At 36.6% G+C, this 20,724-nt stretch overlaps 2 protein-coding genes across 2 annotated transcripts in view; both read left to right on the top strand.

The window, feature by feature from the left end:
• Positions 1–20,724, top strand: part of LOC134798204 (growth arrest-specific protein 1-like) — a 454,209-nt gene that overhangs the window by 102,894 nt on the left and 330,591 nt on the right. The window lies entirely within an intron of this gene.
• Positions 6,455–20,724, top strand: part of LOC134798193 (membralin) — a 131,030-nt gene continuing 116,760 nt past the window's right edge. Inside the window, exons 1-6 of the mRNA XM_063770553.1 lie at positions 6,455–6,680; positions 6,882–7,423; positions 8,903–9,215; positions 10,929–10,968; positions 11,691–11,925; positions 14,017–14,107. Coding sequence (XP_063626623.1) covers positions 6,945–7,423; positions 8,903–9,215; positions 10,929–10,968; positions 11,691–11,925; positions 14,017–14,107 — 1,158 coding nt within the window. The 5' untranslated portion in view covers positions 6,455–6,680; positions 6,882–6,944. The remainder of the gene's footprint in view (positions 6,681–6,881; positions 7,424–8,902; positions 9,216–10,928; positions 10,969–11,690; positions 11,926–14,016; positions 14,108–20,724) is intronic.

Genomic DNA, 20,724 nt, shown 5'->3' on the forward strand with positions numbered 1-20,724 from the left:
TAACCGTTTTCGCGCTCACTGACTACGCTATAAAATATAGGCTATTCCAGAAACCTGTTAGCTCGTTAGTGAATAACAACATAACAACTCAATCAACTTGCCATTAAATCACACGTGAACACCATTAATGTTAACGAATCGTTTCACCATGTCATTCCGTCCCAGCCAAAGCTCAAACTTTATAGAATTAAAAAAAAACCCTAAGGAGTCTCGCACAATTTAGCTGTCAGTCAACCTTATGGTTCTGTAAAGGTTTTGTCTGACGTGTGCACAGTGCTCACACAATGATCCTTCATAATGTTCACGCTGTGTCCGGGCATAAAAGTCCCCTATTGTATTACAAATAATCCGTAAAATTAATGGCTGCTCCTTCGCGTAGGAATTAAAGCTGTGAAAAAATATCCTTTGAGAATTTGGATTTCATTTTTGTCAAAATCACCTATTCAGTTCAGAATTTTGAATAAGTTTTCGAAATAGGCAATGTAGCTTTGAATAAAGCTTAATACATACTATAGCTTCCTAGTCCCGATAAAAAAATAAATATGTTGGCATAAAAGCCGAGAGTCCTTTATAAAGACATAAGCGTTGAGTCCTGGCGGCTTAGCACGGTCGCGTTTTTATCCCTTGTCACCATGCCTGTCACGTTCTAACAAGTATATGTAAGTGCGAAAGGGACGCGCATAGTGATAGACGATAAAAATGGAACCGTGCTGCGCCCACTGAACTTCTATCGTTTGATTTAAGGTTTAAAATTAACGTGTCGGTTTTTTGCTAGAACAAAGTTGATTTTATACTCTATGGGGAATATTTAAAGCTTGTTTTTAATTAAAACTTATTTGGTCTTTATAAACGCCTCTCGGCGTTTATGCGACTAAAATTATTCGCTTTGATTGCTAAAATGTGTAATTTTGTATGGGATCAGGTATCTTTTTGAAACAGAAAATTTAACCAAAGGGCTTATTAATGTTTTTATATTTAAAAATAACAAAAGTTACAGAACTCCTCTGTTAAAAACACATCAAAAACTTTATTTATGTACTTACGTCAGTAAAAAACTGATGTAGCAAAATCAGACTATGTCTCACATTATAATATGTTTTTACAAGGTAGGTATATCTTTGCATTAATAACTTTTTGTTTACATATTTGAGTAATTACAAATAAAATAACTTTTCTTTGTATGTTAATATCTAATTGCATTATGCAATGTTGTATAACGGGAAAAAGAGTGAGATAATGATTTTCAAGGCTGGAAACAAGTATCCCACAATTATACCTCCCGTCCAATTAAACGGCATCGCCCTCACGAGAGTCACTCGCTTCAAATATTTCGGGCACATTGTTACTGACGATCTGAAGGACGATGCCGATATGGAAAGAGAGCGAAGAGCATTGTACGTGAGGGCGAACATGATTTTCACTGCATTTGCTAAGTGTTCAAATGCAGTGAAAATCACATTATTCAAGTCATACTGCTAGTCTTTTTACACTGGCAGCCTGTGGGTCCGATATACCCAAAAGTCGTACAATGCGATTAGGGTGCAGTACAACAATGCCTTTAGGATGCTGATTGGCCTGCCCAAATTCTGCAGCGCATCAACCATGTTCGCGGAGTCACGCATAGATGGATTTGCAGCCATTTTGCGCAAAAAAGCAGCGTCTCTGTTGAGCAGAACAAGGGACAGCCCAAACAGCATCCTAAAGATGATTGCTGATCATGTGTGTAGTCCTGTAATTAATTAAATAATTTTAAATGTAAAGTCAAATTTAGCTTTTAAGTACTAACATTATTTTTAAGTAAGTACTTATATACTAACAAAAATAAGATCATTGTTATCTTTATTAAATAAATAAATTGAAATTGAACTTAGATTCCGCAAAGTACCTTGTTTTAATCTAGTGTGAGGTCTTTATTAACATAGTCCGAAAGGGCCTTATAAAATACATATAAATTTTAAACGTAATTGTACTTATGATATCAAACTTGCGACAAAAATAATAACAGCATTAGAATTAAAATACAAAATATTAACTGATAACATAAATGATTAGACACAAACAAACAGGATTGAGTAGAAAATTTGGGATTAAACTTCCTTCCATCTGGGCGACCAGACATCTTGCTGGACACCTGGCGGCGAATTGACGAGAATATTAGTTTTTTACTAAAAATAGCGTTTGTAAAAGAGAGATAGATATATTTTGGATTATTGGTAAGCGATTGGCTCTCAGGATCACGCCACCATCGCCTGATTTTTAAGTGCGAAATATTAAACCTTCCTAAAGGACTCTCGGCTCTTATGAATAAATTATTTTTTTAATTTTCGGTCTTTAAATCCTTTATAAAGGACTCAGGGACTCAGGAGGATAGGTAGGTATCTAAGAAAGCCAAACAGTCCATACATTGTACTTAGTTAACGTGGTTAGATAGAAGGTGCCACTTGAGTAATTAGAGCGTTTTCACATTGTCCTATAGGCTAGGCTAGGTACAAACAGCAGCACTCCTTACTGTACATGGGTGGACATTATTACAAAAGGCATAAGGTCCACCGATGTACAGTTAACAGTGTGGGCGATGGTACCTACCACTACAAAGAAGCAAAAATAGTAAGTATCTACATTGTGCAACGAGGAAAAGTAAGTAGAAAGTAGTAGTAAGTGAAATTTTGCAAACGAGGATGTTAATTCACGATAGCCGCAGGCATCCATTAAAAAGTTTTTCCTCCTTAATCTATTTTGGTTTTATCTGGAATCTTAGTTCCTAGGGTCCGCTTGTGTACCCTTAAAATCCTACCCTAAGGATAACATACACCAGCCAAATATTTAACTATTATTACTACGTCTAGAACCAGCACAAAGAACCAGTAGGTAGGTACTTATATTGCGCCATGAATTTTTACGGCGGTTACGACGTTTTGGTCGCGTGGTACAGGTTGCAATTGCGACAATTTCATTGTTTTTCTATAGTAATTATTAATTAATAACTAATAATAATAATAGTTGATAATGGTGCCCAAGGCCTAGCTGTAGCCCTTAGGTCAAAAACTCTAGGTATCTACGCTGATCTAGATAACTGATGGGAATTTATAACAATGAAGGCTTACCAAGTGTGTAGCATCAGAGATTAGTTCCGTTTTAGGTGCGAAATTGTCTCATTGTTGTTGTTATACCTACTGTCACAATTATCAGATAAATATAAACTTTGTTGATTTGACTGACATGGTGGCTGAGCTGAGTTTTGTTTTCAAATTTTTAGTCCGGTGGCCGGCTGCATGAAACAAACCTCATCAAAAAATAGAATATACCTACCCTGTAGAGGTACCTGACATTTAGTAGCTTCCAACGCACTTGGTCGGCCTAGGCTTAACCTGGCAGATTTTGTACAAATGGCAAAAACGTTGGACAAAAATTCATCAAAAAAAACCTCATCGAAAAATAGAATAAAACTTGTATGGTAGGATACCTGACCTTGAGGACAGTAAAAAAAAATTGGTCGGCCTCACCTTAGCCTGGCAGTTTTTGCAGTCCGACCAGATTTATTGGGTCACGTGAGAGCTACAATTTACCTCATCGAAAAATAGAATGAAACAAACGGATTATAATAGCTAAAATAAGCCTGTTGACATATGTCTTGGTCGGCCTCACCTTAACCTGGCAGTTTTTGCAGTCCGACCAAATTTATAAAAAAAACATCAAAAAAATTTTATCGAAAAATCGTATGAAACTTGTATGGTACGATAGCTGCCTTTGAGGACAGTAAAAAAAAAAGTGGTCGGCCAAATCCTGTGTTGGCAGGTTCCTGTGTCCGTCCAATTTTGTGGTACCACGTGAGAGCTACAATTTACCTCATCGAAAAATAGAATGAAACAAACGGATTATAATAGCTAAAATAAGCCTGTTGACGTATGTCTTGGTCGGCCTCACCTTAACCTGGCAGTTTTTGCAGTCCGACCAAATTTATAAAAAAATCATTAAAAATTTTTTTATCGAAAAATCGTATGAAACTTGTATGGTACGATAGCTGCCTTTGAGGACAGTAAAAAAAAAAGTGGTCGGCCAAATCCTGTGTTGGCAGGTTCCTGTGTCCGACCAATTTTGTGGTACCACGTGAGAGCTACAATTTACCTCATCGAAAAATAGAATGTAACCAACGGATTATAATACCTAAAATAAACCTGTTGACGTATGGCTTGGTCGGCCTCACCGTAGCCTGGCAGTTTTTGCAGTCCGACCAAATTTGTGGTACCACGTGACAGCTACAATTTACCTCATCGAAAATAGGATGAAAAAAAAACGGATTATAATAGCTAAAATAAACCTGTTGACGTATGGCTTGTTACGGACGGCTTTCATAAATTCAATGTGGCAGTGTGCGGCAGAATCCACTTGCATCAAATTTGATGCAACACATTGTGGCTGGACATTAAGAGATGAAATGTATAAGATCAAATGGTCTGAAGGACACATAACGCCTTTGCGAGTCGAAGAAATAACAATAGATAAGTCGGAGTCTAGGGAAAGTTCGTCAGACTTCGACTGCGAAGATGATTATGATTAACAGTAATTATTAACAATAAAAGGGTTATTCCCACTAGTTACCACCAAGTTTTGACATCTGATTTGACAGTGACAGCAACTCCACTATGGAGGCGCCACCTGGCGTGATAAAATGTCAGTTAATCAATCAATCAATCAATCAAAGCATTTATTTTCAGGCTACTAAGGCCCATAGATACATACCTTACAAACTAACATATATATACAATAATAAAAAACTTAAATACTAAAAAATCATTTTCGTGTCGCAGTTAAGCCTCCTCATTCTATCTGTAGTGGAAAAGTAGGATATACGATTCAAAACTTGTCAAAAATCGATGAAAACCTTTTTATTTTTGACATCTGTGAGACATCATCTCAACGTAAGTGTTACTCTGAAACCACGTCAGTAGTTAGAAAACGTTATTTAGATATTAGATAGATTTATGAATAAAATTTGAACTGAATGTTTTCTTTTTTTTTAAAGCCCTCTAAGACCTCCATGGGCTCATTTACTTATGACTTTTTTCAGTTAGCATTATTAAGTTAAGTTCAAGCTGCGAAGAAACCATATTTTCAATATAGAAATTATTATTCTTTATAAATGTGGTCGGACTGCAAAAACTGCCTGGCTAAGGTGAGGCCGACCAAGACATACGTCAACAGGCTTATTTTAGCTATTATAATCCGTTTGTTTCATTCTATTTTTCGATGAGGTAAAATTGTAGCTCTCACGTGGTACCACAAAATTGGTCGGACACAGGAACCTGCCAACACAGGATTTGGCCGACCACTTTTTTTTTACTGTCCTCAAAGGCAGCTATTGTACCATACAAGTTTCATACGATTTTGCGATAAAAAAATTTGATGATTTTTGTATAAATTTGGTCGGACTGCAAAAACTGCCAGGTTAAGGTGAGGCCGACCAAGACATACGTCAACAGGCTTATTTTAGCTATTATAATCCGTTTGTTTCATTCTATTTTTCGATGAGGTAAAATTGTAGCTCTCACGTGGTAACACAAAATTGGTCGGACACAGGAACCTGCCAACACAGGATTTGGCCGACCACTTTTTTTTTACTGTCCTCAAAGGCAGCCATCGTACCATACCAGTTTCATACGATTTTTCGATAAAAAAATTTTGATGATTTTTTTATAAATTTGGTCGGACTGCAAAAACTGCCAGGTTAAGGTGAGGCCGACCAAGACATACGTCAACAGGCTTATTTTAGCTATTATAATCCGTTTGTTTCATTCTATTTTTCGATGAGGTAAATTGTAGCTCTCACGTGACCCAATAAATCTGGTCGGACTGCAAAAACTGCCAGGCTAAGGTGAGGCCGACCAATTTTTTTTTACTGTCCTCAAGGTCAGGTATCCTACCATACAAGTTGCATTCTATTTTTCGATGAGGTTTTTTTTGATGAATTTTTGTCCAACGTTTTTGCCGTTTGTACAAAATCTGCCAGGTTAAGCCTAGGCCGACCAAGTGCGTTGGAAGCTACTAAATGTCAGGTACCTCTACAGGGTAGGTATATTCTATTTTTTGATGAGGTTTGTTTCATGCAGCCGGCCACCGGACTATTTCGACATTAGGACATTACGGTCATTAAGTCTACAAACGCCATCTAGCGGTACGCCTCTGAATCACGATAAACACATTCTTGGCTACTTTCATCTACTTTTAATGATAATTTTTAATAGTCAAAATCGATAATTTATTTTCCTTAAATCAACTAAAATTATAAAGTACGTTTTCTTAAGGTTTTCTTTCATTTTAATATTTACGGTATTTTATTTATTTTACTTGTAATGTTGGCCAACTGAAATTTGTCTGTAGCGAAATCTAAAATGGTAGTATTTTTTGTTAGTGAAAGTAAACAAATCTGTCTATGGTTATTTAAAAACATTCCATTCCATGGTCAAGATCCAAAATCTTCTCAACCCGTATCCAATGACATGTCAAGAATTTGACAGTTTCACATACTTATCCATATTTTCTCACTAGAAAGTGAATTGTCTAAGGATTTTTATTACTTGAAATTAGTGTTATTCGTCCGATAAAGCTGTGTGTCCCTAAAATACATGCCTTGATTAAAAAAATTGTATTTATCATCTTGAAAACTGTTTTTCTAAACGGAGGTCAGTCCCTTCTGTTTCGATTATGGATATTTTTTGTTGATACCGATTCCAACGTCATTAATAAAATTAACGAAACCTGACAACAAACATAGATTCGATCGATGTTATTGTACCACGCATTTGGCAACTTTTGGACCTACGTCCTCTAACAGTGACAGGAGGTTAATATGTGAAGTGTTCTACTATTATTTCTTCTTTTAGGTGGCATGCGTAAAATGCGTTTGAGATAGTGCGTTTACCATCCAGTACACTAAAGCTGAAGCCATGAGTAATGCAGGAGGCCCCCAGATAATGAATAACTTGCCACCTGGAGTGAATCCTGAGAACAACTTGCTGCCAGGAGGGCCAATATTGAATGCCACAATGAATCGTAATAGGAATAATAATCAAAACCCTTTATTCAATGTAAGAGAAAGGCTGTTTCACGCTTTGTTTTTTAAGTTTGCTGTGGCCTATGCAAGGACATTTCCGAGGCCAGTAAGGAGGTTCTTCGAGTTCCTGGTGCTCTTGAAAGCAATTGTGGCTTTCTTCGTGCTTGCTTACATTCATATAGCATTTTCGAGGACACCAACAACCTGTTTGAACCATGTGAAGGACTCATGGCCAAGAGATGGCATACTGCGGGTGGAAATATTAAGGAATCCAGCTCATGACTACAGTATTGAGCAGAGTTATGCTAAGGAGAGTAAATTGAAAAAAGACAAGGATGATATCCCAACATTGGGCATTTTACATACTGAAGGGTGAGTGATAGATATTATTATTTTATGTTTAATTGTTTCTACAATTGTTTACTGTAATGTTAACAATTAATTAGAACCTCTATATCTACAAACTCTTGTTAGAGTGTTGTTAGTTTAATCTCTTGCCTGTATATGATCAGGATTTTGACCAAATTTTAAGTATTTATTTTATGCTCTATCCAGTATGACTTATTATGTGCTCTATCCGGTACAACTGAGGTTTGACCCCACAATTTGTGGTCACCACACACAAACAAAACATTAAGACGTATTTTGTTGTGAATATTATGTTAGGTTTACAAATTTTTTTTCTACATAAGATGCTTGGCACCTCTCAAATCAAACAATCATTTATCCAAGTTCACCAGTACTCAAGTTTGCAAATGTTTGCAAGACAACCTTGACATTTAAGTGATTTTGTTTAAGCCTATTAGAGTTAACTCAGAAGGTTGCAATTGTATTTCAATGTCATTGCTATGTTGAGATTTTTGCAATAATTAATACAGTGAAACTGTATTGTTTAAGAACATTTCAAAGGTTATTATTTATTGCTATTTCATTAACATCTGGATTTCCTTTTTTAACACTCAGTTTCTTAAAATGAAGCGCCACTTGTAAATAAATTCAAATTCATAGGTTAAAAAATTGTATGAACATGATACACAGGAAAGCATATTGCTATACAATGTTTTTGCCTTACAGCCCGATTCTAACTTTAAGATATGTCAATTAATAGATATAGAAACGATATGGATTAGATAAAATAAATAAATAAAATAGCCTTTATTTACAGATCAAAGAACAGTTGCACATTATCTCTCTATTATCTCCCATCTTTTGTATTCTTTGTCTGCTTGCCCTTTGGCAAAGGCTATGGATCAGATATGTGACGGTTCTTCAAATAAAAAAGTCACTTTTTGACACTGACACATCTAATCCATATCGTTACTAGATCTATTAATTGACATATCTTAAAGTTCGAATCGGGCAGTTAGTCGTATCTGGGAGGACTTGTAGTGATATTGTCAGCTATTTCAAACTTGCCTGAAGTCTCCTCATCTTATTTGTACAATTTACATTGTACAATAGATGCGAAATTAGAAATGTATTACATATGTGACACTATTTTATAAATATTTTTGATAAAGCTGAGGCATCAAATGAGACCAACATTCATATATTAAGGTAGCTGCCATAAGCAATATCTCAACGACTAAAGTTGACCTTTTGGGGGATGAGCTCAAGTATTCATGTTAGCTACTGGTTGTTTCACTGATTACAGTAATTCATAACTTTCCCAGTGACTTTGGTGACCTACCCATACCTACTTTCACTTGCAATTTCTTTGTGAGGTAATAAGTCCTGAAGTAGCAATTGTTTTCCAAGCTCTAATAAAAAGACATGCTGTCTCAAACTCATTAGACCACCATGGGTCTTGTTAAAGTTGTTGTTTTTACATAATTTGTATTCACTTTTCAGGTTCATCAATATTGAGTCTTCAACTAACAATGAAATCAACCGTGATGAGTTTCTTGCTGATGGCACAGACTTTGGCAACCTAACTGCTATCCGTTATGAGAGTGATGATGGTCTCCGGGAGCGTATTCTGGAGACTGCCTATGTTAAACCCAAGTCTGAAAAGGCGGATACCGCTCCGGTCCAAAAAGAGGATCCAGACGATGCTGATCTCAATGCTACAATAGTTTCCGGAGAGGATGTAGAGCCTTCATCATCGATTTGGGATGGGATTATGGGTCTGGTGGAAGACCTTGACAGAGAGAAAGTTTTAGAGGTGAGGAACAAGTTGATTAGTGGGATTTCAGTGATGCAGAAGTGGACTTGACTGACCGCAGTTGTTGTCACAAAAGTAGAGTAGAAAGCATAAATAAAATGTAACACCTCTTGAGTTGCAGGCGTCCATAGGCTATGGTGAGTGCTTACCATCAGACGGGCCCTATGCTCGTTTTCCACCAATATGGTATTAAAAACGTATTATAAGCCCTTAGAAAATATTTAAAGAAACTAATAACTTGATGTGGCGGCATTAAATATTAAGAAATATCCCTGAGATGATTTTATTATGCTTTAATAATTGTACTTTTGTGGAGACAGCGGCCCGAAAAGTATGATTTTACGTTTAGAAGTCATAAATAACTGTAGGTGACAGATTTTACACATATAAATCTAAAAAGGAAAATATAAAAAAGGCACACGAAAAACCCGGTGCTGTATAGAGGTTGTCCATCCTGAATATGTACACAGCAAATATGCCCCAAGGGCACTTTTACACGACAACATGGAATTTACATACTTACAAGCAAAAAAAACATCAAACTAAAGTATTACAATTACTTAGAGATGTATAAAGTCTCTAAGCTCTGCTATTACCTTAGAATTACTGGGGCGTGACGTTATGAGACTTATGAGTAGATTAAATACGTTTTATGTAAAAAAAGTAATCATTTAATATATGTATTTTATGCTAATATAAAACGTATGTAGGTTAATAGTGACGTAAAATGCTAATTTTATCAAATCTAACTGTTAAATTGACCGTTTTATGTACAACTACGGTTAATACCTAATGTGTCATTCTAAGGAACTTGCTATGTAAACAAATATCACTAGTAAATTCATCATTCAGAGACAATTTCAATATGACGGTTTGTTTACATAGTTAGCAAGTTCCATAGAATGACACTTTAATAGGACCAAAGAGAATAGATAGTATAGAGGGGTCCTGTCATAGTGAATTTTGTAGTCACAGTAAATTTACTGCCATCTATCGACACACGACTAAAACTCAAAATGAAAACGTATAAAATTATCAAAAAAATGTATATATATGGATAAATGATTTTATTATTTTTATATCATTTTGACCCATGTTCATTCACTGATATCTATGTGTTAAAATTGTTAAATATGAAACGGTGTCGTCAACACCATCTAGCCGACCATAGGCCAAATAAGGTGTCTGCGCCATCTATCCGAGAATGACTTTTTCTTGATTTCCGAGGCACGTTTTTTCCTTAGACTTTATTCATCTTATATGAAGTTACATATGTCTGATAGGACTAATAGAATAGCAGTGGGGAGACACTCCTGACTTCGGTCGAACTCGGCACCGTTCGGCTCAGCATTGCCCCGAGCAATTATTAGGGTTGGCACCACTTGACTTCCTTTACGACCACAGATAAGATAATCACTTGAATTTTAACAATCCTAAATAGTCGAAAGGGATTCGACCCTGAACTGCTGTCAAACTTCGGGTTTGTAGGAAGTGTCCTTTCTGTACGGTAGTACCTACTATTATTTATTCTGTGCTAATAGACGAGCTGTCAACTGTCAGATACGGAATAACAATACAATTCTTCTGCATTAAGAGGGTACTATTTCAAAAATTGTGTAGATACTCGTATTGTTAAGTCTGTAACAGCAACCACTGTACTATACTTTATTCAATAAATTATTTGTATTTGTTAAGATGTTTGTTTTCTTGCAGGAATCTCTGGATGAAGGAGCCTCAAATGATTCATCAAAAGGTATATTATTATGTATCTTCAGTTATGTATCATTATATCATCTTTATGAGTTTATGACATGTAATACATAAAAAATCTTAGACGATCTCTCTAAATGTCAGATTCATGTAGCCACAGCAAACATAGGGAAAAAGTGGTTTCAGTTAAATTTTTTGACGAAACTTTAGTATGATCAAAAAGAATAGATAGTATAGAGGGGTCCTGTCATTGTAAATTTTGTAGTCACTGTAAAGTTACTGCCATCTATCGACACAGGACTAAAACTCAAAATGAAAACGCATAAAGTTATCAAAAAATGTGTATATATGGATAAATGATTTTATTATTTTTATATCATTTTGAGCCATGTTCATTCACTGATATCTATGTGTTAAAATTGTTAAATATGAAACAGTGTCGTCACGCCATCTAGCTGAGGATAGGCTAAAGGTGTGTGCGACATCTATTCGAGAATGACTTTTACTTGAATTCCGAGGCACGTTTTTTCCTTAGACTTTATACGTCTTATACGATGTTACATATGTCTTTGGTATGATGTAGATTCAAGTCTCCTGATATTTATTTTATAAGGGCACAATTCAGAAGTATAACATTAAACATTGCCGCACCCCAAATCCCGGGGTATGGTTATAAATGTATAATGGAAATGAACATGTTAGCTTGAAATCGTATGTCATGAACTCATGATATTTCACTTAGGTAGGTACTTTATTTGTTCTTAGATGACGACTACATATTGGAATACTCACTCGAGTACGGTTTCCTGCGGCTCTCGCCCAACGCGCGCCTGCGTCTCAAGATCCCAGTGAAAATCGTCACGCTAGACCCCAGCAAAGACGAGTGCTTCGGCGATCCCTTCTCGAGATTCGTCCTTGACGAGTTTCTCGGCTATGACGATCTGCTGATGGCGTCCATTAAGTCTTTGGCCGAGCAGGAGGACAACAAGGGCTATTTGAGGTAATAACACAATCCAAAGACTTGATCCACGCCATATGCAGGTCGGAATAGCCCAGAAACTCACGCGGAACGAATCTTGTAAAGGGGTCTCAAGTGACGAGCTCCGTTAGGATCTTGAGACGAAGTTGTGCGTAAAGTTACGATATATTTGGGTAAATCAACTTTTTCTTGTCACTCTTTCCCATGGTTACAGTCGCCTGAGTCACTCTTTAAATCCTAGTTTTATGGCAATTATACAAACATGCGTTTTTGTGGTAGTAAGCCCTTTCCTCAATGGGTCATCTACCAAGCACAATAATGTGACGCGGTACAAGAGTTCCTCTAAAAAACTGTGATACTATTTAATTGTTACCTGGCTGATGGGACAGAATAATAACAAGAAATAGTTGATTCATCAATTAATAATACAATCGAACTAGGACAAATGATGCAGTCTCGTGGACAGTCCTGAAATTTACTAGGTATGTTTTTAAATAGAGGCCCTAATCATAGAGGCATAGAGATCATAATTTGACGCTTGGGGACCTCGAGGAACTGCCGCCATCTTGGAAAATGTGTTTCAAACTGGAGAAATTCTCCTTTTACTCTGAATCTATGCACTCTATGGAACTTAAAGAAAGCACTTGAACAAGTGAGGTTTTTGGTTAATAATTTTCCAGGATAGATTCTCTATTGAGACAACTACACCTACAATTATATTGATACAACTTTAGAAAATACGAAATCTACTTCCATTTATTATTACGGTAACTGTTTGATTGACAATAACGTCTATGACGCGCGCGGCTACAGACCAATATCAACCTTCGTGCATTCGTACAAGGTTCACTATGACCAAAAAGTAGGGTAATTAGTCTGATTATCCTAATAATGGACGGATTTCTTTAAACGACGTATCGTTGGATTCCTCTTTATCTGAGCAAGGCGTCTCTGCAGTCGGGTAAAAAGTTGATACCTATTGGAGTATACGTAATCTCCCAAGTTTTATATTGTCTCCTGGAAAGAATCTCTCCTAGAAGGTAATTAACGAAAAGCCTCGATTTTTTTAGTGTTTTCTCAAAAAAATGTGTTTAGTACTTTTATGTGTGTGTGTGTTATTAAATTATAAGATTTATAAGTTATTGCCCAAGACCATATATTCAGAGAATGCTTCGATTCAGATTAAAAAGCAAAATTCTTCAGGATAAACACATATTCCAAGATGGTGGCAGTTCCTCCAGGTCTTCAAAAGTCAAATGATTTGGACATGATATTGGAATTTCTAATTTTATTAACATACATACCAAATTTCGGGGCTTTACGAGATACCTTTGTCCTAATTCGGCTGTGTTATAAATAATATCGTGACTTATGCACAACTTTGTCTCAAGATCCTAGTGAAGATCGTCACTTGAGACCCCTTTACAATTTTACAAGATTCGTTCTGGGTGGGTTTCTGGGTACTTCCGACTTGCATATGGCGTTTGTCAAGTCTTCAGCGGCCGAATATGGCGTTGGTCAAGTCTTAAGCGGCTAAATATTCGGCAAAACATAATTATGTGCATTTTGAGTACACATTTATTATGAAAACTGTTCGCCTATAAAGGACAGCGTTTGTTAAAATTTAACTATTACTGCTCAATGCTCAATAGTAGTAGACAGTAGTAATGTGGTCAGGCAAATCTAGCCTATAAATCCTATGATAAAATTAAAGTTATTTGCAAAAACTCTTCATTTATTTTTTATCAATTTTCCAAGAAAACATTTTAAACAAACCCTGTCAATCTAGTTCCGTCAGTAGAAAAAAGCATTAAAAAAAACATACAATCGAATTGATAACCTCTTCCTTTGGGATTTGGAAGTCGGTTAAAAATAGAGACGCGAAGGGTTTACGTTCCAAAGAAAATTTTAATTTCGCGCCTTTTTCTACTGACAAAGTTGTTTTACCGGCTATATTCCCTAAATATAATGGTTGTAACAGTGCAATTTTTCTCTAAAACTAGGTGTGATAACTTGATAAGTATTTGGTGTTCGGCCGAATGACAAATATTCGGCAATGTGGCCGAATACGCCGAATGGATAAAATGATGAAATGTCATGTTTTATCAACAGGAATGTGATAACCGGCGAGCACTACCGCTTTGTTTCGATGCTGACGGCCCGGAGCTCCTATATTGCAGCGTTTTTCATCATGCTTGTGTTTGTAAGTACCATATTCAAATATTATTTAGTGTGAGGTGACCTTTATGGAAGAATTTTATTTAACAAACAGCGAAACCAAGACCAGACTTCGCAATAGGTAGGCAAACATCTTTAAAATTGCCTACTTGTGTAAAAGGTCACAATTAAAGTTTTAAGAATAAAATAGTGAAATATCTTCGTATTTCAAGATTCGTATTTTAGTCGTATCTTATCTTTGGATTTCCCCGGCTGGCCCTATTTTCATTGCGCAACTTTTTGTATGTTAATCCTTGGGAATACAGCCGTTAATGTTTGAATCTTGCGTAATAGAGGGCGTGCATGAACTATAGGGGGCAGCATAGGAGCCGTCAGATTTTTGGTGCGAGGCGTAAATGTGATGTTTATGCTTCCTATTTATGTAGTCCACAGGATGGCAGAACCTACTATGCACAAGGAAACGTACCTACGAGAACGGTAGATGGTAGCACTTGTTTTGGCAATGTACATGACTGTGCACATATGTTTCCGATTCAGGGCACAAGATGGCAGACCCTCCAACGCGCACGGTCCCTATTCGCTCCGCGCATGACTGTAGGGCCGCCCTAGTGGGTGTGGGACATATATAAAGTTGCGTTGGCGTCGCTTGTATTTCCCCCACCACCAACTTCGCACATAGCCACTGACACTAAATTATGTCCATAGGCACCAAAGGGTTATGTGGTCAAAATTCCGGATGAGTTTAGTTGAATTTTGATATTAACGCCATCTCGAGCCGAGTAGTGAAAGTTTTTGGGTACATAGGTTTGATGCGAAGAGAAGCGGCGAAGTCCTTTGTGGTAAGCGCCACCTAGTGCGCAATAGCGGTACTCTGGACTTAGCGTCGAGTCTTATCTGCCCTTGTGTTTATGCAACACATAACAGTATTCAGCTACGATAGATGGCGACGTCAGTCTTGTTTCTTATATTTTACCTACAACGACGCAACGGAGACGGTACTATTCGTTTAGGGCGAGTGAGATTTCGTTTGTTTGTACACATGATGACTGTTCCCACTGACGAGTGTTCCAAAACGCAGTTAATAGAAAAATATCATGAGAAAGAACTTGTCAGAAATTATTAGTTTGTTGTTATTAGTTCCATCATAGCACAAACTAGCGTCAAATGTTGTGTAGGTAGAGAATACCCCCTTTTCTTCCTTTAAGTGGAATTCAACTGAAAACGAAATGTACACTGAAACATTCTCATTACGAGTATGGCTACGATGCCAAAGGACACTCATTCACATATCGGAATTATAGCACCCATCTTCTTGCGTCGGGAGTTAAAATATCAAACGGTATATAGAAAGAAGAAAATTATCGATATCGAATTTGAATGTGGTTCATTTCGCAGCAGAAGTACATACTTACAAAAAAAAACATCATCAGATTTTAGGGCTAATATGTGTCAATACAATTTCGTTTTGATTTATTATTAAATTTAATTAAGTGAATCACAAAATATATAACGAAAATACAGCCAAATGGAGTCGGTATATAAATTATTTTGTGATATGAATTGAATTCGCCTGTAGAGCTCTGATAATCTTCGTAATAGTCGTCAAAAACTTTCAATCCCATTGTCACGGCCTCAGGCCAATAATGGGTTTTCAACAAATAGATTTGTAGTGGAGCTACTTTTAATTATTTAGTTTAGACAATACGTTGTTTGTACTGTCTTCTAAGTAATGGGAATATTATAGGTATACCTAGATTAAATGCTTTCCAATAACCTATATGGTAACCTTCAATGCGACAGCAAAGCTTTGAGACGATACCTGTTAATTAATCTGACGCCACTAGTGCGTTAGCGTGCGGCAACGTAGCCTTAGTTGCTACTACGTCTAACATCCATGTGAGAAAGGCTTCCAGAGGCTAGCTTTGTGCGATTGAAGCTTCTAATTAGACGCATCAAGCTTGTGGGTATAGGTCTAGAAATTTGGAAGGTCAATAAAACGAATGAAGTCACATACAAGTAAACAATAGTATAATAAATAAGTAACAAACACTTTGTACGAAACAAGGATAGGTAACAGCAGATAATATATTATTTTTCTTATTAAAAGAGGATGGGCAAATTTGTATGGACACTGGCCTATGAACCAATAAGAAAAGCGACATACCATTGGATAGGTTTTTTTATATACTCCATTTTTTTATGGCGAGACTTGTCAAATTTCTGTTTAAAAAAAGTTTTATGACACAAAAAAATCATAAGAAAACGAATAAAAAACTAAAATATCGTGACACAAAATCATCCACAATAACAGAACCTTTATGATCTGCGACACAGGAACTTAGTATCGAAAAAAACTATACAGTCACGTTTCAACTCACATTACTTTTTGCGGCGATAACTTTTTCCACACTAAGATTAGTCCCACCTGCCATTAAGATTTAGTATTTAGAACAACCTTAGAATATAGGCCAATTTGCCCACACTCCTTTAAAACTGAAAAAAAAAACAATCATACCGTGTAATTTAGCCAGTAGCACATGCCAGCACGGGTACCAGATCAATTAATAGGTATCGCTAGGCGCGGCCCTGCACCGCCACTAAAATCACGGCGCTCTCCCCGAGTTACAGTTATTGCTCTTTTACAGCCCTTTCAAACTTTATTACGGCTCCAAATTCCACCTCTGACGCAACGCTGATACGATACGAGCATGTGTTTTTATAAGTATAAGAAAAGTTTGGGGCTTTTAGACGTGCTTTTGTAAGGTATGGCTACGATTATAAATAATGGATAGTCAATAGTGGTGACTTTGAAGGGTTGGATAGCATATAAAGTGGCTAAAATAATTAAAATTAAAATGACCCTGAAAGGACTACGTCAAAAATGTGTCTTAATTAACCGTGCAAACATTATAGTTAAGTGAAGAAAGCGTATTAAACGTAATCGTATGATCGGTTTTACTGTTTAATTCAATTAATTTGATGATTAGGTACTTATTCATTTGTGGATATTTTGTAGGAAAACATTTTTTGAGTCATGTATTTTAACTTCTTGAATTGAGTTGTGGAATTTAACATTAATTTGGCGTTTATTTGAATTAGGTACACGTTTAATATTATGTTTGAAATAAATCTTTATAATAATGCCTAATAGGGGATATTACTGCAATGTTCTGCCGCCAGAGTGCAGCACTACCGACTCTAGTAAATTCATAGACTAACTTATACATACTGTGCCTTAAACTGTTTTTTGACAAGTTTTCACAGACAATAAAATATGACATTGATGCATCAAGGCGGTTTGTTAACAAGGGCCTACCGGTAAACGCGAAAATCGAAATTTAGTTATCTGCCCCTTTATCGCTTGAATATGCAACAGTGATAGAGAGATATATTATAACTAACTCGTGGCTATATTATAACTTAGACAGTTATAACATAGCCACGAGATAAAAAAAAACGGGTTGCACTCCGGGAGTGCCGACAGAAGTGAAAACTCAATAACTCAATATATTTTCAATCCATTAAACTAGAATAACTAGTAGGTTATTTGTACAATAGTATGTGTACTAACCCTTTGGATACTTCATTTACTTACAATACCTACAAGAAGAATTTCATCGGTCGGTATACGTTATATGTAACTACATCAATAACAAAGGTAGTTAGTGTAGTTACATATGTACATATACAATATTTACTGTGTCCCTTTTTCTACCCGTTGCTGACAATGCAATCCAATCCCGAATCGATAACTATTAAATTTTGCGCCACTAACGCATTATATCTGCCACCGCTCGTAGCTCACCTCAATACGTTAGGCGGCAAACCCGATTGGCCGACCGTCACCGAGCAGAGAAATTGCATTAATCAATTGTCAAACGCCGCACGTATTGCGTAAAACATCTCCGGTTTCATGTCATGAGTGATGTCAAAGCACAAAATGAATTTGAGGAATTCCATGCTCTGTCATCCGACTATTTATTTGCTCATCACCGTTCAAATAAAGTCCTGCCATATTTTAATAAAGCGAGTTTGCTCTAACACGACAAATTAAAACGTCAAAGTAAACTATGCTATGGATAAATTCCAGCGCGCGATTCTTCACTTCGCATTTCCAATTTGATGAAATTGGTACGAGAAAAATAAAGGTTACTGTTCGAGGCATTAGCTATGGCGCTGTATTAATTAGTTTGATGTAGATCCATCAATAATGAGATGAACTCGACGCTAATAATGTAATAATCCATCCATTCGTGGAATTGTGTATTGACTCCGGAACGGGTAGGTGTTATTACATATTTTCAGTGAGCACAGAATTCAACATTACCAGTATGCAATAAATTTCGTATTTCGTGAATTTGAAACGAACTAGCTACCAGATCGAAATGCATACGTAATAATAGTGAAAGAGATTTAATAATATCTCTTTACTAGAAATAGGCAACTAAAACGTATCTATTAAGTTTTTGAAAATCATTATATACAGTTCGTAATCAAATGTATATGTCAAAACAAGGTTTAAACAGCTACGGTAAAATGGTTTCGTTAATAAGAAACTAGTAAGCGTTCACTCAAAGGTTAAACGGGTTGAAGTTATGTCGTTCATAGTGCTTCATCAAGGAAACACCGTAGCAATCGGGCAACAATTTCGAACTTGCGAGTTTTGGAAACAACAAAGTACTCTAGGTAGCGGCTGATCGATCACCGTTGGGGGCGATAATAAAAGCAGGAGCCCACATATTAACCGCGGCGGTTTTAATATTAACTACGCGAGCTTTTTACTTTACGGTGGCCGTAAAACAGAAAACTAACTTGCCGTTGGCTGGATTACGTCCGGCCCATTGCTTGCTGGACCACGCTCCGTCGGGTTGCTCTTCGCACTGCAGTGCTCCCGTCCAACGAAAATACTTTCACTGCGAAAACTTACATATTGCACCTGGGCATGGACAAATTGCCGGCCGCCATTTTCTGGGCGTGCTGCTTTTGGTTGACTGGTGTTGATCAACTAGCGCTTGGGGCTTTATTAATACACCACTGTCAGGATTAAACTCGCATATCGCCGATAAGTTCTTACACGAACGTTTTAGTTATACTTTATAAACTAGCTAATTCATATTACATAGATACCTAATTCTAAGAAGTTGTAGTCCAAAGTAGTTAATTCTAAACTGAAATGAATGTCATATACTAAGAAAAAGTGACCAAGGCCTCCAGCGCCCCAGGCTGGAATCGAACCAGCGTCCTCTGCTATCGCGGCAGGTGCCTGTGCCAGTCGGCCACCGGGCCACAGCGGCATAGGTCGAATTTTTCCAAGTATATGCACTTCTTTTCTTACTGAAGGCTTATGGCGCCCCCTGGCCATCCGCAAGGTAGAACAGTATGGTTCAACCTTCTAACTGGATCATCTCAGGTGATACCGATGGTTCGATTCCAGCCTGGAGCACTGGAGGCCTTGGTCACTTTTTCTTAGTATATGACATTCATTTCAGTTTATAATTTATATAGTAGTGTGTCTACTTGAAATAAAAACAAATTAAAATATTTTCTGAAAATCATTTAATTTGTTCTAATACTTCTAATTGACCGAAGCGAAGCGAAGGTCTACGTTTTGACTCGGGCATTTTGCTTTCGTATGTCCGGATGTTCTCCTCTACAGGTCGCAATTCTTAACCGATTCTCGTGAAATTTTGTGACCGAATTTTATGACTAAATAAAATTTTTTTGTCAATCCGGTTTTTGGAAATTTTAAAAAATGGCGGAGTCGTGATACCTGGCGCCTAAACAAATAGTCGTATCGATATCATAAGACTTTTTTCTTTTTGAAACATGTTTACAGAGTTAATAGCAAAAAATGCAGAAAAAAATTATCGCTGGTTTAGGCGGTATTTAGATATTTAATTTTAACTAATTTTAATTTGAGAAGGAGTAGCTAAATTTCGTCAACCCATCTAAGAACTATTTGGCTCAGTTTGTAAACGTTCGCTTTTTCTGTTTGCACAGAGGGTCTGGGTTCGATCCCCAGTAATTGTATGCTGGGATATTATAACTTTTTGTATTTTTTTACACATAAATTTCGTATTGTTTTTCTTTAATTTACTATACACCGTGTTTTTATTGAATTCCGTTAACTTCGGGGTATAGTTAAGTACGTTTATAAGAACTAACAGGCATAGTTAATTTAAAAAAAAAAAATTCTTTTTGTTTTCTTATTTGTTTTTTTTTTGTTTAAAAAGTAATTAAATGTAGCATATAGCGTTGTTGTAACACGGGCATTACATTTAACTCAACCAAACAATTGAAATCTGTGACATATCAATGTCATTTCGTACATCAATCGACCGAGATTGTACTTAAGTTTAGTAGCAAATGTATGAACTCATTCTAAACACTAATCAATATGTAAGCCGGCCCTAAGGCAAGTGTACACGCTTGTAGAGGCCTTATAGTAAAAAAATAAATTATGGATTATCTCCGAAATGGACTTAATTAGAACATCGGTGTCTTTGAGAAAGTTACTTGATTTAAGCTCAGGAATGCACCCTTGAAATTAACGGAAATAAAAAAAAACACGGTGTATTTAAAGCTTAGCACCATGTTATTTCAAGCTCTGCTCGCGAGGTCTACAGCTCACAGAGCCACTAG

Source organism: Cydia splendana, chromosome 16 (assembly GCF_910591565.1).
Source record: "Cydia splendana chromosome 16, ilCydSple1.2, whole genome shotgun sequence".
Lineage (NCBI taxonomy): Eukaryota > Metazoa > Arthropoda > Insecta > Lepidoptera > Tortricidae > Cydia > Cydia splendana.